The 26495-nt window shown below is 57.5% G+C and overlaps 1 protein-coding gene across 1 annotated transcript in view; it reads right to left on the reverse strand.

Moving 5' to 3' along the window:
* Positions 1 to 26090, reverse strand: part of LOC308232665 (adhesion G protein-coupled receptor L1-like) — a gene marked incomplete at both ends in the record, with an annotated part of 49216 nt that extends 23126 nt beyond the window's left edge. The window contains 8 exon segments of the mRNA XM_080639893.1: positions 2265 to 2450; positions 8858 to 8961; positions 9633 to 9755; positions 9855 to 10019; positions 11301 to 12119; positions 17249 to 17266; positions 22359 to 22468; positions 25877 to 26090. Coding sequence (XP_080496019.1) covers positions 2265 to 2450; positions 8858 to 8961; positions 9633 to 9755; positions 9855 to 10019; positions 11301 to 12119; positions 17249 to 17266; positions 22359 to 22468; positions 25877 to 26090 — 1739 coding nt within the window.
* Between the last annotated feature and the right edge of the window lie 405 nt (positions 26091 to 26495).

Genomic DNA, 26495 nt, shown 5'->3' on the forward strand with positions numbered 1-26495 from the left:
TCTGATCGCTGGGGCAGGTTTTGGGGTCCCCAAGGGCAGTTTTGGGGTGTCCTGCCCATGTTGGCGGTGCCCTGACCTTGCTGTGGTGCTTTGGGGTCCCTGCATCCCCTATGGGGCAGTCCCTGCATCCCCTATGGGGCTGTCCCTGCATCCCCTATGGGGCAGTCCCTGCATCCCCTATGGGGCAGTCTCTGTATCCCCTATGGGGCAGTCCCTGTATCCCCTATAGGGCAGTCCCTGCATCCCCTATGGGGCTGTCCCTGTATCCCCTATGGGGCTGTCCCTGTATCCCCTATGGGGCAGTCCCTGCATCCCCTATGGGGCTGTCCCTGCATCCCCTATGGGGCTGTCCCTGTATCCCCTATAGGGCAGTCCCTGTATCCCCTATAGGGCAGTCCCTGCATCCCCTATGGGGCAGTCCCTGCATCCCCTATAGGGCAGTCCCTGCATCCCCTATGGGGCTGTCCCTGTATCCCCTATGGGGCTGTCCCTGTATCCCCTATGGGGCAGTCCCTGTATCCCCTATGGGGCAGTCCCTGCATCCCCTATGGGGCAGTCCCTGCATCCCCTATGGGGCTGTCCCTGTATCCCCTATGGGGCAGTCCCTGTATCCCCTATGGGGCTGTCCCTGCATCCCCTATGGGGCAGCCCCTGTATCCCCTATGGGGCAGTCTCTGCATCCCCTATGGGGCAGTCCCTGTATCCCCTATGGGGCAGTCCCTGCATCCCCTATGGGGCAGTCCCTGTATCCCCTATGGGGCAGTCCCTGCATCCCCTATGGGGCAGTCCCTGCATCCCCTATGGGGCAGTCCCTGCATCCCCTATGGGGCAGCCCCTGCATCCCCTATGGGGCAGTCCCTGCATCCCCTATGGGGCAGCCCCTGCATCCCCTATGGGGCAGTCCCTGCATCCCCTATGGGGCAGCCCCTGCATCCCCTATGGGGCAGCCACTGCATCCCCTATGGAGCTGTCCCTGTATCCCCTATGGGGCTGTCCCTGTATCCCCTATGGGGCAGTCCCTGCATCCCCTATGGGGCTGTCCCTGCATCCCCTATAGGGCAGTCTCTGTATCCCCTATGGGGCAGTCTCTGTATCCCCTATGGGGCAGTCCCTGCATCCCCTATAGGGCAGTCCCTGTATCCCCTATAGGGCAGTCCCTGCATCCCCTATGGGGCAGTCCCTGCATCCCCTATAGGGCAGTCCCTGCATCCCCTATGGGGCTGTCCCTGTATCCCCTATGGGGCTGTCCCTGTATCCCCTATGGGGCAGTCCCTGTATCCCCTATGGGGCAGTCCCTGCATCCCCTATGGGGCAGTCCCTGCATCCCCTATGGGGCTGTCCCTGTATCCCCTATGGGGCAGTCCCTGTATCCCCTATGGGGCTGTCCCTGCATCCCCTATGGGGCAGCCCCTGTATCCCCTATGGGGCAGTCCCTGCATCCCCTATGGGGCAGTCCCTGTATCCCCTATAGGGCAGTCCCTGTATCCCCTATGGGGCAGTCCCTGTATCCCCTATGGGGCAGTCCCTGCATCCCCTATGGGGCAGTCCCTGTATCCCCTATAGGGCAGTCCCTGCATCCCCTATGGGGCAGTCCCTGTATCCCCTATGGGGCAGTCCCTGTATCCCCTATAGGGCAGTCCCTGCATCCCCTATGGGGCAGTCTCTGTATCCCCTATGGGGCAGTCCCTGCATCCCCTATGGGGCAGCCCCTGTATCCCCTATGGGGCAGTCCCTGCATCCCCTATGGGGCAGTCCCTGTATCCCCTATAGGGCAGTCCCTGCATCCCCTATGGGGCAGTCCCTGTATCCCCTATGGGGCAGTCCCTGTATCCCCTATAGGGCAGTCCCTGCATCCCCTATGGGGCAGTCTCTGTATCCCCTATGGGGCAGTCCCTGCATCCCCTATGGGGCAGCCCCTGTATCCCCTATGGGGCAGTCCCTGCATCCCCTATGGGGCAGCCCCTGTATCCCCTATGGGGCAGTCTCTGTATCCCCTATGGGGCTGTCCCTGTATCCCCTATGGGGCAGTCCCTGCATCCCCTATGGGGCTGTCCCTGCATCCCCTATGGGGCAGTCCCTGCATCCCCTATGGGGCTGTCCCTGCATCCCCTATGGGGCAGTCCCTGCATCCCCTATGGGGCAGTCCCTGTATCCCCTATGGGGCAGTCCCTGCATCCCCTATGGGGCTGTCCCTGCATCCCCTATAGGGCAGTCCCTGCATCCCCTATGGGGCAGTCCCTGTATCCCCTATGGGTGCCCCTGACCTTGTTGTAGTTCTTGCCCGCGGACTCCCTCTCCAGCGGCCGCAGCGCCTGCAGTTGCGCGTCCAGGATGTCCAGGAGCTGCTCCAGGAGCCGCACGCCCGAGCTGACGTCGCCGGCGTAGACGGGGCCGCGCGTGAGGCGAGCGAGGTCCCCGGCGATGCTGGCGGCGTTCTCGCCGCTCTTGATCTGCGCCGCGCCCGGAGGGAGCCGAAAGGACCCAGAATGAGCCAAAATGAACCAAAACTGACCCAAAACTGAGCCAAACTGAGCCAAAATGACCCAAACTGACCCAAAACTGAGACAAAACTGAGCCAAACTGAGCCAAAATGAGCCAAAACTGACCCAAAACTGAGCCAAACTGAGCCAAAATGACCCAAACTGAGCCAAAACTGAGACAAAACTGAGCCAAACTGACCCAAACTGAGCCAAAATGACCCAAAATGACCCAAAACTGAGACAAAACTGAGCCAAACTGAGCCAAAATGAGCCAAAACTGACCCAAAACTGAGCCAAAATGACCCAAAATGACCCAAACTGACCCAAAACTGAGACAAAACTGAGCCAAACTGACCCAAACTGAGCCAAAATGACCCAAAATGACCCAAAATGAGCCAAAACTGAGCCAAAATGACCCAAACTGACCCAAAACTGAGCCAAAATGACCCAAACTGACCCAAAACTGAGCCAAAACTGACCCAAAACTGAGCCAAACTGACCCAAACTGAGCCAAAATGACCCAAACTGAGCCAAAACTGAGACAAAACTGAGCCAAACTGAGCCAAAATGAGCCAAAACTGAGCCAAAACTGAGCCAAACTGACCCAAACTGACCCAAAATGACCCAAACTGACCCAAAACTGAGCCAAAATGACCCAAACTGACCCAAAACTGAGACAAAACTGAGCCAAACTGAGCCAAACTGAGCCAAAACTGAGCCAAAACTGAGCCAAACTGACCCAAACTGAGCCAAAATGACCCAAACTGACCCAAAATGACCCAAAATGAGCCAAAACTGAGCCAAACTGACCCAAACTGTGCCAAAATGACCCAAACTGACCCAAACTGAGCCGAACTGAGCCGAACTGAGCCAAACTGAGCCAAAATGACCCAAACTGACCCAAAACTGAGCCAAACTGACCCAAACTGAGCCAAAATGACCCAAAATGACCCAAAATGAGCCAAAACTGATCCAAAACTGTACCAAACTGAGCCAAACTGAGCCAAACTGAGCCGAACTGAGCCGAACTGAGCTGAACTGAGCTGAACTGAGCTGAACTGACCTGAACTGAGCCGAACTGAGCCGAACTGAGCCAAAATGACCCAAACTGACCCAAAACTGAGCCAAACTGACCCAAACTGAGCCAAAATGACCCAAAATGACCCAAAATGAGCCAAAACTGATCCAAAACTGTACCAAACTGAGCCAAACTGAGCCAAACTGAGCCAAACTGAGCCGAACTGAGCCGAACTGAGCCGAACTGAGCTGAACTGAGCCGAACTGAGCTGAACTGACCTGAACTGAGCTGAACTGAGCCGAACTGAGCCGAACTGAGCTGAACTGAGCCGAACTGAGCCGAACTGAGCCGAACTGAGCCGAACTGAGCCGAACTGAGCCGAACTGAGCTGAACTGAGCCGAACTGAGCTGAACTGAGCTGAACTGAGCTGAACTGAGCCGAACTGAGCTGAACTGAGCCGAACTGAGCTGAACTGAGCCGAACTGAGCCGAACTGAGCCGAACTGAGCCGAACTGAGCCGAACTGAGCTGAACTGAGCTGAACTGAGCTGAACTGAGCCGAACTGAGCCGAACTGACCTGAACTGACCTGAACTGAGCCGAACTGAGCCGAACTGAGCCGAACTGAGCTGAACTGAGCTGAACTGAGCCGAACTGAGCTGAACTGAGCTGAACTGAGCCGAACTGAGCCGAACTGAGCCGAACTGAGCTGAACTGAGCTGAACTGAGCCGAACTGAGCTGAACTGAGCCGAACTGAGCTGAACTGAGCCGAACTGAGCTGAACTGAGCCGAACTGAGCCGAACTGAGCCGAACTGAGCTGAACTGAGCTGAACTGAGCTGAACTGAGCCGAACTGAGCCGAACTGAGCTGAACTGAGCCGAACTGAGCTGAACTGAGCCGAACTGAGCCGAACTGAGCTGAACTGAGCCGAACTGAGCTGAACTGAGCCGAACTGAGCTGAACTGAGCCGAACTGAGCTGAACTGAGCTGAACTGAGCCGAACTGAGCTGAACTGAGCTGAACTGAGCCGAACTGAGCCGAACTGAGCCGAACTGAGCTGAACTGAGCCGAACTGAGCCGAACTGAGCCGAACTGAGCCGAACTGAGCTGAACTGAGCCGAACTGAGCCGAACTGAGCCGAACTGAGCCGAACTGAGCCGAACTGAGCTGAACTGAGCCGAACTGAGCCGAACTGAGCCGAACTGAGCTGAACTGAGCCGAACTGAGCCGAACTGAGCTGAACTGAGCTGAACTGAGCCGAACTGAGCCGAACTGAGCTGAACTGAGCCGAACTGAGCTGAACTGAGCCGAACTGAGCCGAACTGAGCTGAACTGAGCCGAACTGAGCTGAACTGAGCCGAACTGAGCTGAACTGAGCCGAACTGAGCTGAACTGAGCTGAACTGAGCCGAACTGAGCTGAACTGAGCTGAACTGAGCCGAACTGAGCCGAACTGAGCCGAACTGAGCTGAACTGAGCCGAACTGAGCCGAACTGAGCCGAACTGAGCCGAACTGAGCTGAACTGAGCCGAACTGAGCCGAACTGAGCCGAACTGAGCCGAACTGAGCCGAACTGAGCTGAACTGAGCCGAACTGAGCCGAACTGAGCCGAACTGAGCTGAACTGAGCCGAACTGAGCCGAACTGAGCCGAACTGAGCTGAACTGAGCTGAACTGAGCTGAACTGAGCTGAACTGAGCTGAACTGAGCTGAACTGAGCCGAACTGAGCTTAACTGAGCCGAACTGAGCTGAACTGAGCTGAACTGAGCCGAACTGAGCTGAACTGAGCTGAACTGAGCCGAACTGAGCCGAACTGAGCCGAACTGAGCCGAACTGAGCTTAACTGAGCCGAACTGAGCTGAACTGAGCTGAACTGAGCCGAACTGAGCCGAACTGAGCTGAACTGAGCCGAACTGAACTGAACTGAGCCGAACTGAGCTGAACTGAGCTGAACTGAACTGAACTGAGCCGAACTGAGCTGAACTGAGCTGAACTGAACTGAACTGAGCTGAACTGAGCCGAACTGAGCCGAACTGAGCCGAACTGAGCTGAACTGAGCCGAACTGAGCTGAACTGAGCTGAACTGAGCTGAACTGAGCCGAACTGAGCCGAACTGAGCTGAACTGAGCTGAACTGAGCCGAACTGAGCTGAACTGAGCCGAACTGAGCTGAACTGAGCCGAACTGAGCTGAACTGAGCTGAACTGAGCCGAACTGAGCTGAACTGAGCTGAACTGAGCCGAACTGAGCTGAACTGAGCCGAACTGAGCTGAACTGAGCCGAACTGAGCCGAACTGAGCTGAACTGAGCCGAACTGAGCCGAACTGAGCTGAACTGAGCCGAACTGAGCCGAACTGAGCCGAACTGAGCCGAACTGAGCCGAACTGAGCTGAACTGAGCTGAACTGAGCCGAACTGAGCCGAACTGAGCCGAACTGAGCCGAACTGAGCTGAACTGAGCCGAACTGAGCCGAACTGAGCTGAACTGACCTGAACTGACCTGAACTGAGCCGAACTGAGCTGAACTGAGCCGAACTGAGCCGAACTGAGCCGAACTGAGCCGAACTGAGCTGAACTGAGCCGAACTGAGCCGAACTGAGCTGAACTGAGCTGAACTGAGCCGAACTGAGCTGAACTGAGCTGAACTGAGCCGAACTGAGCTGAACTGAGCTGAACTGAGCCGAACTGAGCTGAACTGAGCCGAACTGAGCCGAACTGAGCTGAACTGAGCCGAACTGAGCCGAACTGAGCCGAACTGAGCTGAACTGAGCCGAACTGAGCCGAACTGAGCCGAACTGAGCCGAACTGAGCCGAACTGAGCCGAACTGAGCTGAACTGAGCCGAACTGAGCCAAACTGAGCTGAACTGAGCCGAACTGAGCTGAACTGAGCTGAACTGAGCCGAACTGAGCTGAACTGACCTGAACTGAGCTGAACTGAGCCGAACTGAGCCGAACTGAGCCGAACTGAGCCGAACTGAGCTGAACTGAGCCGAACTGAGCCGAACTGAGCCGAACTGAGCTGAACTGAGCTGAACTGAGCTGAACTGAGCTGAACTGAGCTGAACTGAGCCGAACTGAGCTTAACTGAGCCGAACTGAGCTGAACTGAGCTGAACTGAGCCGAACTGAGCTGAACTGAGCTGAACTGAGCCGAACTGAGCCGAACTGAGCCGAACTGAGCCGAACTGAGCTTAACTGAGCCGAACTGAGCTGAACTGAGCTGAACTGAGCCGAACTGAGCCGAACTGAGCTGAACTGAGCCGAACTGAACTGAACTGAGCCGAACTGAGCTGAACTGAGCTGAACTGAACTGAACTGAGCCGAACTGAGCTGAACTGAGCTGAACTGAACTGAACTGAGCTGAACTGAGCCGAACTGAGCCGAACTGAGCCGAACTGAGCTGAACTGAGCCGAACTGAGCTGAACTGAGCTGAACTGAGCTGAACTGAGCCGAACTGAGCCGAACTGAGCTGAACTGAGCTGAACTGAGCCGAACTGAGCTGAACTGAGCCGAACTGAGCTGAACTGAGCCGAACTGAGCTGAACTGAGCTGAACTGAGCCGAACTGAGCTGAACTGAGCTGAACTGAGCCGAACTGAGCTGAACTGAGCCGAACTGAGCTGAACTGAGCCGAACTGAGCCGAACTGAGCCGAACTGAGCTGAACTGAGCCGAACTGAGCCGAACTGAGCCGAACTGAGCCGAACTGAGCCGAACTGAGCTGAACTGAGCCGAACTGAGCTGAACTGAGCTGAACTGAGCCGAACTGAGCTGAACTGAGCTGAACTGAACTGAACTGAGCTGAACTGAGCTGAACTGAGCCGAACTGAGCTGAACTGAGCCGAACTGAGCCGAACTGAGCTGAACTGAGCCGAACTGAGCCAAACTGAGCCGAACTGAGCCGAACTGAGCCGAACTGAGCTGAACTGAGCCGAACTGAGCTGAACTGACCTGAACTGAGCTGAACTGAGCCGAACTGAGCTGAACTGAGCCGAACTGAGCCGAACTGAGCTGAACTGAGCTGAACTGAGCCGAACTGAGCCGAACTGAGCCGAACTGAGCTGAACTGAGCCGAACTGAGCCGAACTGAGCCGAACTGAGCCGAACTGAGCCGAACTGAGCCGAACTGAGCCGAACTGAGCTGAACTGAGCTGAACTGAGCCGAACTGAGCCGAACTGAGCCGAACTGAGCTGAACTGAGCCGAACTGAGCCGAACTGAGCTGAACTGAGCCGAACTGAGCCGAACTGAGCTGAACTGAGCCGAACTGAGCCGAACTGAGCCGAACTGAGCCGAACTGAGCCGAACTGAGCTGAACTGAGCTGAACTGAGCCGAACTGAGCCGAACTGAGCCGAACTGAGCCGAACTGAGCTGAACTGAGCCGAACTGAGCCGAACTGAGCTGAACTGACCTGAACTGACCTGAACTGAGCCGAACTGAGCTGAACTGAGCCGAACTGAGCCGAACTGAGCCGAACTGAGCCGAACTGAGCTGAACTGAGCCGAACTGAGCCGAACTGAGCTGAACTGAGCTGAACTGAGCCGAACTGAGCTGAACTGAGCTGAACTGAGCCGAACTGAGCTGAACTGAGCTGAACTGAGCCGAACTGAGCTGAACTGAGCCGAACTGAGCCGAACTGAGCTGAACTGAGCCGAACTGAGCCGAACTGAGCCGAACTGAGCTGAACTGAGCCGAACTGAGCCGAACTGAGCCGAACTGAGCCGAACTGAGCCGAACTGAGCCGAACTGAGCTGAACTGAGCCGAACTGAGCCAAACTGAGCTGAACTGAGCCGAACTGAGCCGAACTGAGCTGAACTGAGCCGAACTGAGCTGAACTGACCTGAACTGAGCTGAACTGAGCCGAACTGAGCCGAACTGAGCCGAACTGAGCCGAACTGAGCTGAACTGAGCCGAACTGAGCTGAACTGAGCTGAACTGAGCTGAACTGAGCCGAACTGAGCCGAACTGAGCCGAACTGAGCTGAACTGAGCTGAACTGAGCCGAACTGAGCCGAACTGAGCTGAACTGAGCCGAACTGAGCCGAACTGAGCTGAACTGAGCCGAACTGAGCCGAACTGAGCCGAACTGAGCCGAACTGAGCTGAACTGAGCCGAACTGAGCCGAACTGAGCCGAACTGAGCTGAACTGAGCTGAACTGAGCCAAAACCGACCCCAAACCGACCCAAACCCAACCCAAACCCAACCCAAAACCGATCCCAAACCGACCCAAAACCAACCCAAAACCAACCCAAAACCGACCCAAACACCCCCCACCCCCCCCAACCCCCCCCCCCCGGGCTGTTTCAGGGGGGGTTCCCCATTGGGGTGACCCCGTTTTTGGGGTCCCACCCCCCCCGGTACCTTCTGGGCCACTTGGTTCACCCAGGGGCTGGTGCAGTTGCTGAGGTCGGGGCCGCGCGGGTTCCAGACCCCCAACCCCAGCAGGCACTGGAAGGAGGCGATGCCTGGGGGGGAGGGGGTGTCAGGGGCACCCCAATGCACCCCATAGCACCCAATGCATCCCCCATAGCCCCCAATGCACCCCCCATAGCCCCCAATGCACCCCCATAGCCCCCAATGCACCCCCATAGCCCTCAATGCACCCCCATAGCCCCCAATGCACCCCCATAGCCCCCAATGCCCCCATAGCCCTCAATGCACCCCCATAGCCCCCAATGCCCCCCATAGCCCTCAATGCACCCCCATAGCCCCCAATGCACCCCCCATAGCCCCCAATGCACCCCCACAGTCCCCAATGCACCCCCCATAGCCCCCAATGCACCCCCCATAGCCCTCAATGCACCCACCATAGCCCTCAATGCACCCCCAATGCACCCAATGCCCCCCATAGCCCCCAATGCACCCCCCATAGCCCCCAATGAACCCCCTTAGGCCCCATTCCCCCCATTCCCCCCCATTACCCCCATTACCCCCCATTACCCCCATTACCCCCATAAACCCATATCCCCCCAAATCCCTCCCATTACCCCATAACCCCCCATTGCCCCCATTGCCCCCATTACCCCATTGCCCCCATTACCCCATAACCCCCCATTACCCCCATCACCCCCATCACCCCCATTACCCCATCACCCCCATTACCCCATAGCCCCCCATAGCCCCCCCCGCCCCGTACCGCGGGTGCCCTTGGGGCAGGGTCTCTCCACCACCACCCCCTGCTGCGCCGCGGGCCACTGCACCCTGCGCACCTCGCGGGCCTCGCAGAGCCGCCCCGCCCCCACCCCCCCTCCCCCCGCCCCTCCCCCCGCGCCGGGCCCCGGGGGGGGAGGGGGGGGCCGGCGGGAGGGAGGGGGAGGGGCCGGGACCCCCCCTCCCCCCCTGACCCCTCCCCCCGCGCCCGGGGTGGCCGCGCTGTGGGCGGGGGGGGGAGCGGGGGGAGGGGGGCCCGGGCGGGGGGTCTGCGGCCCGCGCTGCGCCGTGGGGCTGGAGGCCGGGGGGGGGGAGCTGGGGGGCGCTGTGGGGCGAGGGGGGGAGGAGCTGGGGGGCGCTGTTGTCATCGGGCCTGCGGGGGGGAAGAGAAAGGGGGGGAGGTGGGGGGCGCTGGGAGCAACCCCCAAGGGGGTGGGACCCCCAAGTGAATGTGACCCCCAAGTGAACCAATGGGACCCCCAAGTGAACCAATGGGACCCCCAAGTGAACGTGACCCCCAAGTGATTGTGACCCCCAAGTGAATGTGACCCCCAAGTGAACCAATGGGACCCCCAAGTGAACGTGACCCCAAGTGATTGTGACCCCCAAGTGAACCAATGGGACCCCCAAGTGAACCAATGGGACCCCCAAGTGAACGTGACCCCCAAGTGATTGTGACCCCCAAGTGAACCAATGGGACCCCCAAGTGAACGTGACCCCAAGTGATTGTGACCCCCAAGTGAACCAATGGGACCCCCAAGTGAACCAATGGGACCCCCAAGCGAACGTGACCCCCAAGTGAACCAATGTGACCCCCAAGTGAATGTGACCCCCAAGTGAACCAATGGGATCCCCAAGCGAACATGACCCCCAAGTTAACGTGACCCCCAAGTGAATGTGACCCCCAAGTGAATGTGACCCCCAAGCGAACATGACCCCCAAGTGAACATGACCCCCAAGTGAACCAATGTGACCCCCAAGTGAATGTGACCCCCAAGTGAACATGACCCCCAAGTTAACGTGATCCCCAAGCAAACGTGACCCCCAAGCAAACGTGACCCCCAAGTGAATCAATGTGCCCCCCAAGTGAATAAGCCCCCCAAGTTAACGTGACCCCCAAGTGAATGTGACCCCCAAGCGAACCAATGGGTCCCCCAAGTTAACGTGACCCCCAAGTGAACGTGACCCCCAAGTGATTGTGACCCCCAAGCGAACCAATGGGTCCCCCAAGTTAATGTGACCCCCAAGTGAACATGCCCCCCAAGTGAATCAATGTGCCCCCCAAGTGAATACGCCCCCCAAGTTAACGTGACCCCCAAGTGATTGTGACCCCCAAGTGAACCAATGGGACCCCCAAGTTAACATGCCCCCCAAGTGAACGTGACCCCCAAGTGACCCAATGGGACTCCCAAGTGAACGTGACCCCCAAGTGAATGTGACTCCCAAGTGATTGTGCCCCCCAAGTGAACGTGCCCCCCAAGTGATTGTGCCCCCCAAGTGAACGTGCCCCCCAAGTGACCCAATGGGACCCCCAAGTGAACATGACCCCCAAGTGATTGTGCCCCCCAAGTGAACGTGCCCCCCAAGTGATTGTGCCCCCTAAGTTAAGACGCCCCCCAAGTGACCGTGCCCCCCCCCCGGTCGCCCCTCTCACCCTCAGCCCCCAGCGGCGGCCCGAAGGCGAGCGCGTAGCGCAGCAGGAAGTGGTTGTTCCACACGTAGAGCTGGTGGTCGCGGGGGTTGTACCCCACCGAGGCCACGAAGCGGTAGGGGTTGGGGAAGGGCACGGCCAGCGCGCGCCCGCGCCGCCGCCGCGTGTCGAAGGCGTAGACCAAGGCATCGCCGCCATCGCCATCGCCATCCCCATCCTCCTCCTCCTCCTCGGCGTAGGCGCTGCGCACCACGTAGAGCACCCCGCAGGCCATGAAGGCGTTGGAGGCGGCGCGCTTGTCGTAGGCGGTCTCCCAGGTGCCCTCGAAGCGCAGCGTGTAGGGGTTGAGCTGGCTGAGCACCAGGCGCCCGCCGCTGGCCTCGGTGGCGTAGATGACCCAGAGGCCGTCCTCGTCGACGGCCAGGTCGAGGTCGGTCTTGCCGCCCCAGCGGTAGGGCGCCGCGTCGTGGTAGGCGGCGGCGGCGACGGCGGCCTCGCCGCTCTTGATGCGGGTGCGCAGGTCGTACTTGACGACGTTGCGGGTGCGCTCCTTGTTGTAGAAGGCGGCGCCGTCGTAGACGGCGAGGCCGGTGCCGTCGGCGCGGTGCGGCAGGCGGTAGGTGGTGGTGTGGCGCCCGCGCTGGAAGTCGGCCCACGAGGCGTACTCGGTGAGGGTGTCGGTGCGGGCGGGCAGCCAGGGCAGGACGTAAAGGCGCTCGCCCGCTTGCAGCGGGTCCCGGCACCAGGCGCCCGCTTGGTGGGGGGATTGGTGCGTGGAGGTGGCGGAGCCGATGCGCTGCAGGGAGCCCGGGCAGACGAAGACTGCGGGGAGAGGGGGGGGGAAAGGAGGGGAGGGAGGGGATGGGGATACAGGGATGGATGCGGGGATGGATGCAGGGATGGAGACAGGGATGGGGATACAGGGATGGATGCAGGGATGGGGATACAGGGATGGATGCAGGGATGGGGATACAGGGATGGAGACAGGGATGGGGATACAGGGATGGAGACAGGGATGGGGATACAGGGATGGAGACAGGGATGGGGATACAGGGATGGAGACAGGGATGGGGATACAGGGATGGATGCAGGGATGGATGCAGGGATGGACACAGGGATGGAGATACAGGGATGGAGACAGGGATGGGGATACAGGGATGGAGACAGGGATGGGGATACAGGGATGGATGCAGGGATGGATGCAGGGATGGAGATACAGGCATAGGGAGAAAGGGATGGATACAGGGATGGAGAGAGGGATGGAGAGAGGGATGGACAAGAGGATGGATACAGGGATGGAGAAGGGGGGACACAGGGATGGACACAGGGAGCAGGGATGGACACAGGGATGGACACAGGGAGCAGGGATGGAGACAGGGACCGAGGGGGGGGGCACGGGGGGGGGGGGGCAGCGAGAAGCAGGAGAGAAAAGAGAAGCGGTTTCATGAGCGCCCGGGGGGACCCCAACCCTTGGGGGGGGGGGACATTGGGGACCCCGGGGGGGGGGGAGAGACACGGGGGGGGGGGGAGCCATTGTCCGAGGGGGGGGGATGGGATGGGACAGAGCGGGGGGGGCAAAGGGGGGGGCCAGGGGCGATGGGGCCCCCCCCGACCCCCCCTTATTGGGAGCACCCTGAGGGGGGGGGCAGCTCTCCCTGGGGGGGGACCCTAAAACCCGACCCCCCCCCCCCCCCGGGCCCACGAACGCAGCAGAGACACGGGGGGGGGGGGGGGAATGGGGGGGAATGGGGGGAGCCCCCCCCGGGGGGTGGGGGGGGGTGTAGGGGGGCCCCCCCCTTTCAGTTTGGGGGTGCAGGGGGGGTCCCCGCTGTCCGGCGCCGGCTGCAGAGAGGCTGGGGGAGAGAAACGGGGGGGTTAGAGCTGCGGGGAGAGAACGGGGGGGGGGACGGGGGGGGCACAACGGGGACCCCCCCAGGGCAGAGACACCCCAAAACCAGCCCCCCCCGTCCCCCCCAATGGGGGTCTCTGCATGGGGGGGGGGAACACAGCGGCCGCGCCAGGCTGGGCCCCATTGGCAGCAATGCCCCCCCCCAACCCCCCCCACCCCATTGGGGTCCAGCCTGGAGCGGCCCCCCCCGGGGGGGTGCGGGGGGGGGGGGGGAGAGGGGGCTGCGGCGGCAACGTGGAGGGCCGGGCACGTGTGCAAGGGGTCACGTGTGCAAATGGTCACGTGTGCACATGGATGCGTTTGCAAGTGGTCACGTGTGCACAGGGACACGTGTGCAAATGGTCATGTGTGCACATGGATGCGTGTGGAAGTGGTCACGTGTGCACATGGATGCATATGCAAGTGGTCACGTGTGCACAGGGATGCACGTGTGCAAGTGGTCACGTGTGCACAGGGACACGTGTGTGCACAGGGACATGTGTGCAAAGGGTCACGTGTGCACATGGATGCGTGTGCAAGTGGTCACGTGTGCACAGGGACACGTGTGTGCACAGGGACACGTGTGCAAGTGGTCATGTGTGCACAGGGATATGTGTGCAAGTGGTCACGTGTGCACAGGGACACGTGTGTGCAAGTGGTCACGTGTGGAAGTGGTCACGTGTGCATATGGATGCGTGTGGAAGTGGTCACGTGTGCACATGGATGCGTGTGCAAGTGGTCATGTGTGCACAGGGACACGTGTGTGCACAGGGACACGTGTGCAAGTGGTCATGTGTGCACAGGGATATGTGTGCAAGTGGTCACGTGTGCACAGGGACATGTGTGCAAAGGGTCACGTGTGCACATGGATGCGTGTGCAAGTGGTCACGTGTGCACAGGGACATGTGTGTGCACAGGGATATGTGTGCAAGTGGTCATGTGTGCAAGTGGTCACGTGTGCAATTGGTCACGTGTGCACAGGGACATGTGTGTGCAAATGGTCATGTGTGTGCACAGGAACACGTGTGTAAAAGGACACATGTGTAAAAGGACACGTGTATGCACAGGGACATGTATGTGCACCAGGACACATGTGTGCACATGGACACTTGTGTAAAAGAACACGTGTGTGCACTGAGACACGTGTGTAAAAGGACACATATGTGCACCAGGACACATGTGTAAAAGGACACGTGTGTGCACCAGGACACCCATGCGGCAAGACACATGTAACAGGACACGTGTGCGCCAGGACACACGTGCAGAGGACACACGTGCACATGGACACAGGCGTGCACTGAGACACATCTATAAAAGGGACACGTGTGCACATGGTCATGTGTGTAAAAGGACACGTGTGTAAAAGGTCACGTGTGTGCACATGGTCATGTGTGTAAAACCACACATGTGTAAAAGGTCACATATGTACATAGTGATCTGTGTAAAAGGTCACGTGTGCACATGGTCATGTGTGTTAAAGGACATCTGCGCACATAGTGATCTATGTAAAAGGACACGTGTGCACACGGACACCCATGCACCAGGACATGCGTGCATTGGAACACACATGTAAAAGGTCACGTGTGCACATGGTCATGTGTGTAACAGGACATGTGTGTAAAAGGTCACGTGTGCACATGGTCACATGTGTAAAAGCACACGTGTGTAAAAGGACACATGTGTGCACATAGCGACCTGTGTAAAAGGTCACGTGTAAAAGGTCACGTGTAAAAGGACACGTGTGTGCACATGGACACCCATGCACCAGGACATGCATGCACCGGAACACGCATGTGAAAAGTCACGTGTGCACATGTTCACGTGTGTAAAAGCACATGTATGTAAAAGGACACACGTGTGCCCATAGCGACCTGTGTAAAAGGTCACGTGTGCACACGGTCACGTGTGTAAAAGCACACATGTGTAAAAGGACACGTGTGCACATAGTCATGTGTGTAAAAGGACACGTGTGTGCACATGGACACCCGTGCACCAGGACATGCGTGCATTGGAACACACATGTAAAAGGTCACGTGTGCACACGGTCACGTGTGTAAAAGGACACGTGTGTAAAAGGTCACGTGTGCACACGGTCACGTGTGCGCCCCAGGACACGCGTGTCCCCGAGCCCTCCTCCCCGCAGCAGCCCCCGTCCCGTCGCGGGGTTGGGTTAAAGGGGGGGGGGGTCCCGGTTTGGGGGGGGGGGGGGGCACTCACAGGCTCGGGGGGGCCCCGCGGGGGGGGGGCTGCGGGAGCTGCGGGAGGAGGAGGAGGAGGAGGAGAGAGACGAAGGTCGCGGCTCCGGCACCTGTGGGAAGAAGCCGCGGCCCCGCAGCGCCCCCCCGCGTCCGCCCCCGGGAGCGCCGCTGAGCGCCGCAAGCCCCAAGCCCAAGCGCGGCGCAGCGCCCCCAGCGGCCCGAGAGGGAACTGCAAGAGACCCGCAGCGCCCCAGGGAGCCCCAGGGGGCGAGGAGGGACCCGCAACGAGGGAGGCAGAGCGGCCCCATGGCTGCCCCATAACTGAGAGAGAACTGACCCATAACTGAGAGAGAACTGACCCATAACTGAGAGAGAACTGACCCATAACTGAGCCATGGCTGCCCCATAACTGAGAGAGAACTGACCCATAACTGAGAGAGAACTGACCCATAACTGAGAGAGAACTGACCCATAACTGAGCCATGGCTGCCCCATAACTGAGATAGAACTGACCCATAACTGAGCCATGGCTGACCCATAACTGAGCCATGGCTGACCCATAACTGAGACAGAACTGAGCCATGGCTGCCCCATGGCTGAGACAGAACTGACCCATAACTGAGAGAGAACTGACCCATGGCTGACCCATAACTGAGCCATGGCTGCCCCAAAACTGAGACAGAACTGACCCATAACTGACCCATGGCTGACCCATGGCTGACCCAGAACTGACCCATGGCTGCCCCATGGCTGCCCCAAAACTGAGGCAGAACTGACCCATAACTGACCCATGGCTGACCCAGAACTGACCCATGGCTGCCCCATGGCTGCCCCAAAACTGAGACAGAACTGACCCATAACTGACCCATGGCTGACCCATGGCTGACCAGAACTGACCCAGAACTGCCCCCCACTGCCTCCAGCTGAGCCGCAACTGAGCCCAACTGCCCCACAACTGAGCCCCAGCCCCACAACTGCCCCAGAACTGCCCCACAACTGCCCCACAACTCCCCACAACTGCCTCATAACTGCCCCACAACTGCCCCACAACTGAGCCCCAGCCCCACAACTGCCCCAGAACTGCCCCATAACTGCCCCACAACTGCCCCACAGCTGAGCCACAACTGCCCCACAACTGCCCCACAACTGCTCCACAACTGCCCCACAACTGCCCCACAACTGCCCCACAACTGCTCCATAACTGCCCCACAACAGCCCCATAACTGCCCCACAACTGCCCCATAACTACTCCACACCTGCCCCACAACTGAGCCCCAGCCCCACAACTGCCCCCCCGCTACCATTGCTGCCCCCCAAGAGCTCCAAGCTGCCCCCCTCAAACAGCCCCGCCCCCCCCAACTGCCCCAGGGCCCCCCCAGAGCTGCCCCTGGGCTCGGCCGGGGGGGGTCAAGAAGGGGGTGGGGGTGGGGGGTGGGGGATGGGTTCTGGGGGGGTCTCCATGGCTGGGGGGGGGCGGGGGGGGGGGGCACTTGGGGGTCCCTGGGGGACCCCAATGGGAGACTTGGGGAGGGGGGCCCTGAGCTGATTGCAACCAATGGAGGGGGGAGGGGTAGGAGCGAGGGGGGGGAGGGGGGCAGAGGGGGGAGGGGGGAGGGAGGGGGGGGGTGGGGATGGGGGGAGGGGAAAGGTTTGGGGTGGGTTTAGGGGGTTTTAGGTGGGTTTGGGGCATTTTGGGGTGTTTTGGGGGTGTTTTGGGGTATTTTTTAGGTGTTTTGGGGTGTTTTGGGGTGTTTTGGGGGTGTTTTGGGGTATTTTTTAGGTGTTTTAGGGTATTTTGGGGTGTTTTGGGGGCTGTTTTGGGGTGAATTCGGGGGGTTTTGGGCTCCCCGGAAGGATCTCGTTACCTTTTTGCTCCACTTCTACTTTTAGCACCGGAGGAAAAGGCGGGAGAGAGCGGGGGGGGGGAGGGGGGGGGCACAGGGTGGGGGTGGGGGTGTCGGGGGAGGGGGATGGGGTGTGGGGGGCGGGGGGGGTCGAATGGGGTTCAGGGGGGGTCATGGGGGGGGGAGAGAGGAGACAAAGAGAACAGAGATTAAACGGCTTCAGCCCGAGCCCGCGGTGGGGGGGCCCCCCCGGGCCAATGGGGAGCCCCTGAGCCCCATGGGGGGGATGGGGGATATGGGGATATGGAGGATATGGGGGATATGGGGATATGGGGAGATGGGGGATATGGGGGATATGGAGGATATGGGGGATATGGGGATATGGGGAGATGGGGGATATGGGGGATATGGGGATATGGGGGATATGGAGGATATGGGGGATATGGGGGATATGGAGCTTATGGGGATATGGGGATATGGGGGATATGGGGGATATGGGGGATATGGAGGATATGGGGGATATGGGGGATATGGAGGATATGGGGGATATGAGGGATATGGAGGATATGGGGGATATGGAGGATATGGAGGATATGGAGGATATGGAGGATATGGGGGATATGGGGGATGTGGAGGATATGGGGGATATGGGGGATGTGGAGGATATGGGGATATGGGGATATGGGGGATATGGGGGATATGGGGATATGGAGGATATGGGGATATGGGGATATGGGGGATATGGGGGATATGGGGATATGGAGGATATGGGGGATATGGGGATATGGAGGATATGGGGATATGGGGGATATGGAGGATATGGGGATATGGGGATATGGGGATATGGAGGATATGGGGGATATGGAGGATATGGAGGATATGGAGGATATGGAGGATATGGGGGATATGGGGGATGTGGAGGATATGGGGGATATGGGGGATACGGAGGATATGGGGATATGGGGATATGGGGGATATGGGGGATATGGGGATATGGGGATATGGGGATATGGGGGATATGGGGGATATGGGGATATGGAGGATATGGGGGATATGGGGATATGGAGGATATGGGGATATGGGGGATATGGAGGTTATGGAGGATATGGAGGATATGGGGGATATGGGGATATGGAGGATATGGGGATATGGGGATATGGGGGATATGGGGGATATGGGGGATATGGAGGATATGGGGGATATGGGGATATGGAGGATATGGGGATATGGGGATATGGGGGATATGGGGATATGGGGGATATGGGGATATGGGGGATATGGGGGATATGGGGGATATGGGGGATATGGAGGATATGGGGGGTATGGAGGATATGGGGCTATGGGGATATGGGGGATATGGAGGATATGGGGGATATGGAGGATATGGGGCTATGGGGATATGGGGGCTATGGGGGATATGGGGATATGGGGGATATGGGGGATATGGAGGATATGGGGGATATGGGGATATGGAGGATATGGGAATATGGGGGATATGGGGGATATGGAGATTATGGAGGATATGGGGGATATGGAGGATATGGGGGATATGGGGGATATGGAGGTTATGGGGGATATGGGGATATGGAGGATATGGGGATATGGGGGATATGGAGGTTATGGAGGATATGGAGGATATGGGGGATATGGGGGATATGGAGGATATGGGGCTATGGGGATATGGGGGATATGGGGGATATGGGGATATGGGGGATATGGGGGATATGGAGGATATGGGGGATATGGGGATATGGGGGATATGGGGGATATGGAGGTTATGGAGGATATGGAGGATATGGGGGATATGGGGGATATGGGGGATATGGAGGATATGGAGGATATGGGGGATATGGGGGATATGGGGGATATGGAGGTTATGGAGGATATGGGGATATGGGGATATGAGGGATATGGGGGATATGGAGGATATGGAGGATATGGGGGATATGGGGGATATGGGGGATATGGAGGTTATGGGGGATATGGGGATATGGGGATATGAGGGATATGGGGGATATGGAGGATATGGAGGATATGGGGGATATGGAGGATATGGGGATATGGGGATATGGGGGATATGGGGGATATGGAGGATATGGGGGGTATGGGGGGGTATAGGGGGCAATGGGGACACATGGGGGGACCCATCTCCCCCCGCCCCCCCTGCAGAAGGAAGCAGAACGCAGCAGGGTGGGCTCGGCCCCATGGCGCAGACCTGCAAAGGAAACGTGGTGCCCGCCCCCCCCAGCACAGCTCGGTGTGTCCTCAACATGTGCTTTTTGTGTGCTTAGCATGTTCTTGGCATGTTGTTTGTGTGTGCTTGACATGTTCTTTGTGTGTCCTTAGCGTGATCTTTGTGTGTGCTTAGAGTGTCCTTAGCATGTTCTTTGTGTCTGCTTGTTGTGTGTCTGATGTGTGCTTGGCATGAACTTAGCGTGTGCTTGGAATGGACCTGATGTGTGCTTGGCATGTGCTTAGCGTGAGACTGGCATGTGCCTGATGTGTGCTTGGTGTGTGCTTAACATGTTCTGTGTGTGCTTGGTGTGTTTCTGATGCACGCTTAGTGTGTGCCAGGTATGTGCTTAGCATGTGATGGCATGTTCTTAGCATGTGCTGGCATGTGCTTAGTGTGTGCCAAGCCTATGCTTAACGTGCTGGCATGTGCTTAGAGTGTGCTTAACATGTGCTGGCATGTGCTTAGTGTGTGCTGGCTTGTGCTTAGCATGTGCTTAGTGTGTGCTTAACATGTGCTGGCATGTGCTTAGTGTGTGACAAGCATGTGCTTAACACGTGCTGGCTTGTGCTTGGTATGTGCTGACATGTTCTTAGCATGTGCTGGCGTGTGCTTAGGATGTGCTTGGTGTGTGCCTAACATGTGCTGGCATGTGCTTAGTGTGTGCTGGCATGTCCTTAGCATGTGCTGGCATGTGCTTAGTGTGTGCTGGCATGTCCTTAGCATGTGCTGGCATGTGCTTAGCATGTGCCCAGCTGCACGCACCTTCGACCAGGTATGTATTTAACACATTGAGAGTTGAATAAGCTCATGTCAGCTTGCCCAAGGCATGTCCTTTGCATGTACAGGGTGTGCCTAGCATGTACAGCATGTGCTTAGCATGCACAAGATGTGCTTAGCATGTACAGCATGTGCTTAGCATGTACAAGGTGTGCTTAGCACGTACAGCATGTGCTTAGCATGTACAAGGTGTGCTTAGCACGTACAGCGTGTGCTTCGCATGTACAAGGTGTGCTTAGCGTGTGCTTAGCATGTACAAGGTGTGCTTAGCATGTACAGCATGTGCTTAGTGTGTACAAGATGTACTTAGCATGTATAGCATATGTTTAGCATGTACTGCATGTGCTTAGCATGTACAAGGTGTGCTTAGCATGTATAGCATGTGTTTAGCATGTACCAGATGCGTTTAGCATGTGCAAGGTGTGCTTAGCATGTACAGCATGTGCTTAGCATGTACAAGATGTGCCTAGCATGGACAGCATGTGCTTAGCATGTACAAGGTGTGCTTAGCATGTGCTTAGCGTGTACAAGGTGTGCTTAGCATGTATAGCATGTGCTTAGCATGTACAGCATGTGCTTAGCATGTACAAGGTGTGCTTAGCATGTACAGCATGTGCTTAGCATGTACAAGGTGTTCTTAGCATGTACAAGGTGTGCTTAGCATGTATAAGATGTGTTTAGCACGTACAGCATGTGCTTAGCACGTACAAGGTGTGCTTAGTGTGTACTTTGCATGTGTCTGGCATGTAGGGCTGTGCTTAGCATGTTCTTAGCGTGTGCTTAGCGTGTGCCGGGGGCTCCGTCCTCCCCCCTCCGGCGACTCCTGCAAAGCAAAGGGGGGGTCAGGGGGGTCCCGCGCCGGCGCCTGGGGAGAAACAAAGGGGGGGGGGCCTGGGGGGGGGCCCCCAAAGGGAGGGGACACGGGGGGGGGGGGCTCCATGGGGGGGGCTGCGGGACCCGGGGGGGGCACCAGGACCCTGCCCCCAAGGGGTGAAAGGGGCCCCCCCCCCATCCACAGCCACGACAGAGGAGAGGGGCCCGGGGGGCTGGGGGTGCTATGGGTGCTATGGGTCCTATGGGTGCTATGGGTGCTGTGGGTGCTGTGGGTGCTGTGGCTCCTATGGGTGCTATAGGTGCTATGGGTGCTGTGGGTGCTATGGGTCCTATGGGTCCTATGGGTGCTATGGGTGCTATGGGTGCTGTGGGTGCTATGGGTACTATGGGTGCTATGGGTGCTATGGGTGCTGTGGGTGCTATGGGTACTATGGGTGCTATAGGTGCTATGGGTGCTGTGGGTGCTATGGGTCCTATGGGTACTATGGGTGCTATGGGTGCTGTGGGTGCTATGGGTCCTATGGGTGCTATGGGTACTATGGGTGCTATGAGTACTATGGGTGCTATGGGTGCTATGGGTGCTATGGGGCAGATGCCATGAGGCAGCACTCACTATATGAACGCAGTCGTACTGGACCTCCAGGTATTTGAGGTTCTATGGGTGCTATGGGTGCTATGGGTGCTATGGGGCAGATGCCATGAGGCAGCACTCACTATATGAACGCAGTCGCACTGCACCTCCAGGTATTTGAGGTTCTATGGGTGCTATGGGTGCTATGGGTGCTATGGGTGCTATGGGGCAGATGCCATGAGGCAGCACTCACTATATGAATGCAGTCGCACTGCACCTCCAGGTATTTGAGGTTCTATGGGTGCTATGGGTGCTATGGGTGCTATGGGTGCTATGGGGCAGATGCCATGAGGCAGCACTCACTATATGAACGCAGTCGCACTGCACCTCCAGGTATTTGAGGTTCTATGGGTGCTATGGGTGCTATGGGTGCTATGGGTGCTATGGGTGCTATGGGGCAGATGCCATGAGGCAGCACTCACTATATGAACGCAGTCGCACTGCACCTCCAGGTATTTGAGGTTCTATGGGTGCTCTGGGTGCTGTGGGTGCTCTGGGTGCTATGGGTGCTATGGGGCAGACACCGTGGCGCAGCACTCAGTATAGGGCACGCAGTCGTACTGCACCTCCAGGTACCTGAGGTTCTATGGGTGCTATGAGTGCTATGGGATGCTATGGGTGCTATGGGGCAGACGCCGTGGGGCAGCACTCACTATAGGGCACGCAGTCGTACTGCACCTCCAGGTACTTGTAGGTCCCGGGACAGGGATCGGGAAAGGCATCGGAGCCGGCGACAACAACGCATTGAGTCCGGTTGTTGCACCTGCAGGGATATGGGATATGGGGTATGGGATATGGGATATGGGATATGGGGTATGGGATATGGGATATGGGATATGGGGTATGGGGTATGGGATATGGGATATGGGGTATGGGGTATGGGGTATGGGGTATGGGGTATGGGGTATGGGATATGGGGTATGGGGTATGGGATATGGGATATGGGATATGGGGTATGGGGTATGGGGTATGGGATATGGGGTATGGGGTATGGGATATGGGATATGGGATATGGGGTATGGGGTATGGGATATGGGATATGGGATATGGGATATGGGGTATGGGGTATGGGATATGGGGTATGGGATATGGGGTATGGGGTATGGGATATGGGATATGGGATATGGGGTATGGGATATGGGGTATGGGGTATGGGAATGTTCCTGCTCTGTCCTTGTGTCTTTTTCCCCTGCCCGTGTCCCACCCCCTCTGTGTCACCAGAGTCCCCACATATCCCATTACACCCCGTTACACCCTATTACACCCCATTATACCCCATTACACCCTGTTATATCCCATTCTATCCCATTCTATCCCATTGTATCCCATTCTATCCCACTGTATCCCGTTGCAGCCCCAACTGGCGGCCATGATGTGCGTTGCCTCCCGCAGGTAGCACTGCACAGCCCCAGATCCCATTGTATCCCATTCTCTCCCATTCTATCCCATTCTCTCCCATTCTCTCCCATTCTATCCCATTCTCTCCCATTCTATCCCATTCTCTCCCATTCTATCCCATTCTCTCCCATTCTATCCCATTCAATCCCATTCTCTCCCATTCAATCCCATTCTCTCCCATTCTATCCCATTCTCTCCCATTCTCTCCCATTCTATCCCATTCTCTCCCATTCTATCCCATTCTCTCCCAGTCTCTCCCATTCTATCCCATTCAATCCCATTCTCTCCCATTCTATCCCGTTCTATCCCGTTCTATCCCATTCTATCCCGTTGCAGGCCGTTGCAGCCCCACCTGGCGGCCATGATGCGCGTTGCCTCCCGCAGGTAGCACTGCACAGCCCCAGATCCCATTGTATCCCATTCTCTCCCATTCTCTCCCATTCTCTCCCATTCTATCCCATTGTATCCCATTCTCTCCCATTCTCTCCCATTCTCTCCCATTCTATCCCATTGTATCCCATTCTCTCCCATTCTATCCCATTCTCTCCCATTCTCTCCCATTCTCTCCCATTCTCTCCCATTCTCTTCCATTCTATCCCATTCTATCCCATTCTCTCCCATTCTATCCCATTCTCTCCCATTCTCTCCCATTCTATCCCATTCTCTCCCATTCTATCCCATTCTCTCCCATTCTCTCCCATTCTATCCCATTCTCTCCCATTCTATCCCAGTCTATCCCATTCTATCCCATTCTCTCCCATTCTCTCCCATTCTATCCCGTTCTATCCCGTTCTATCCCATTCTATCCCGTTCTATCCCGTTCTCTCCCATTCTATCCCGTTCTATCCCGTTCTATCCCATTCTATCCCATTCAATCCCATTCTCTCCCATTCTATCCCGTTCTATCCCGTTCTATCCCATTCTATCCCGTTGCAGGCCGTTGCAGCCCCACCTGGCGGCCATGATGCGCGTTGCCTCCCGCAGGTAGCACTGCACAGCCCCAGATCCCATTGTATCCCATTCTCTCCCATTCTATCCCATTCTCTCCCATTCTCTCCCATTCTCTCCCATTCTATCCCATTCTCTCCCATTCTCTCCCATTCTCTCCCATTCTCTCCCATTCTATCCCGTTCTATCCCGTTGCATCCCGTTGTACCCCGTTGCAGCCCCACCTGGCGGCCATGATGCGCGTTGCCTCCCGCAGGTAGCACTGCACAGCCCCAGATCCCATTGTATCCCATTCTCTCCCATTCTATCCCATTCTCTCCCATTCTCTCCCATTCTCTCCCATTCTATCCCATTCTCTCCCATTCTCTCCCATTCTCTCCCATTCTCTCCCATTCTCTCCCATTCTATCCCGTTCTATCCCGTTGCATCCCGTTGTACCCCGTTGCAGCCCCACCTGGCGGCCATGATGCGCGTTGCCTCCCGCAGGTAGCACTGCACAGCCCCAGATCCCATTGTATCCCATTCTCTCCCATTCTCTCCCATTCTATCCCATTGTATCCCATTCTCTCCCATTCTATCCCATTCTCTCCCATTCTCTCCCATTCTCTCCCATTCTCTCCCATTCTCTCCCATTCTATCCCATTCTCTCCCATTCTCTCCCGTTCTATCCCATTCTCTCCCATTCTCTCCCATTCTATCCCATTCTCTTCCATTCTCTCCCATTCTCTCCCATTCTATCCCAGTCTATCCCATTCTATCCCATTCTCTCCCATTCTCTCCCATTCTATCCCGTTCTATCCCATTCTATCCCGTTGCAGGCCGTTGCAGCCCCACCTGGCGGCCATGATGCGCGTTGCCTCCCGCAGGTAGCACTGCACAGCCCCAGATCCCATTGTATCCCATTCTCTCCCATTCTCTCCCATTCTATCCCATTGTATCCCATTCTCTCCCATTCTATCCCATTCTATCCCATTCTCTCCCATTCTCTCCCATTCTATCCCATTCTCTCCCATTCTCTCCCATTCTCTCCCATTCTATCCCGTTCTATCCGTTCTATCCCGTTGCATCCCGTTGCACCCCGTTGCAGCCCCACCTGGCGGCCATGATGCGCGTTGCCTCCCGCAGGTAGCACTGCACAGCCCCAGATCCCATTGTATCCCATTCTCTCCCATTCTCTCCCATTCTCTCCCATTCTATCCCATTGTATCCCATTCTCTCCCATTCTATCCCATTCTCTCCCATTCTCTCCCATTCTCTCCCATTCTCTCCCATTCTCTTCCATTCTATCCCATTGTATCCCATTCTCTCCCATTCTCTCCCATTCTCTCCCATTCTCTCCCATTCTATCCCGTTCTATCCCGTTCTATCCCGTTGCATCCCGTTGTACCCCGTTTGCAGCCCCACCTGGCGGCCATGATGCGCGTTGCCTCCCGCAGGTAGCACTGCACAGCCCCAGATCCCATTGTATCCCATTCTCTCCCATTCTATCCCATTCTCTCCCATTCTCTCCCATTCTCTCCCATTCTCTCCCATTCTCTCCCATTCTCTCCCATTCTTTCCCCGTTCTATCCCCGTTCCTATCCCGTTGCATCCCGTTGCAGGCCGTGCAGCCCCACCTGGCGGCCATGATGCGCGTTGCCTCCCGCAGGTAGCACTGCACAGCCCCAGATCCCATTGTATCCCATTCTCTCCCATTCTATCCCATTCTCTCCCATTCTCTCCCATTCTCTCCCATTCTCTCCCATTCTCTCCCATTCTCTCCCATTCTATCCCGTTCTATCCCTTTCTATCCCGTTGCATCCCGTTGCAGGCCGTTGCAGCCCACCTGGCGGCCATGATGCGCGTTGCCTCCCGCAGGTAGCACTGCACGTTCTCCATCTGGAAGGGGTCGGCATCGCAGATCTTGTCGTCCGTGCGCCCGTAGTTGGCGCTGTCCACCAGGACCACGTCGCTGCCCGGGCAGCGCAGCTCCAGCGGGTACCCCTCGCACGCCAGCTCCCGGCGCGCCAGCCCGAACGGGAGCCCGGCCCGAGCCAGGCCTGCGGGGGACACGGAGAGAGACGGGAATGGGATGGGGCCGGAGGGGGTAAAGGGGGAATGGGAGAGAGGGGGAAGGGGGAATGGGAATGGGAGAGAGGGGGAATGGGGAATGGGGAATGGGAGAGAGGGGGAGAGAGGAATGGGGAATGGGAATGGGAGAGAGGGGGAATGGGGAATGGGAATGGGAGAGAGGGGGGAATGGGGAATGGGAATGGGAGAGAGGGGGAATGGGGAATGGGAATGGGAGAGAGGGGAATGGGGAATGGGAATGGGAGAGAGGGGAATGGGGAATGGGAATGGGAGAGAGGGGGAATGGGGAATGGGAATGGGAGAGAGGGGGAATGGGGAATGGAATGGGAGAGAGGGGGAATGGGGAATGGGAATGGGAGAGAGGGGGAATGGGG

Source organism: Psittacula echo (assembly GCF_963264785.1).
Source record: "Psittacula echo genome assembly, contig: SCAFFOLD_147, whole genome shotgun sequence".
NCBI classification, from domain to species: Eukaryota; Metazoa; Chordata; class Aves; order Psittaciformes; family Psittacidae; genus Psittacula; species Psittacula echo.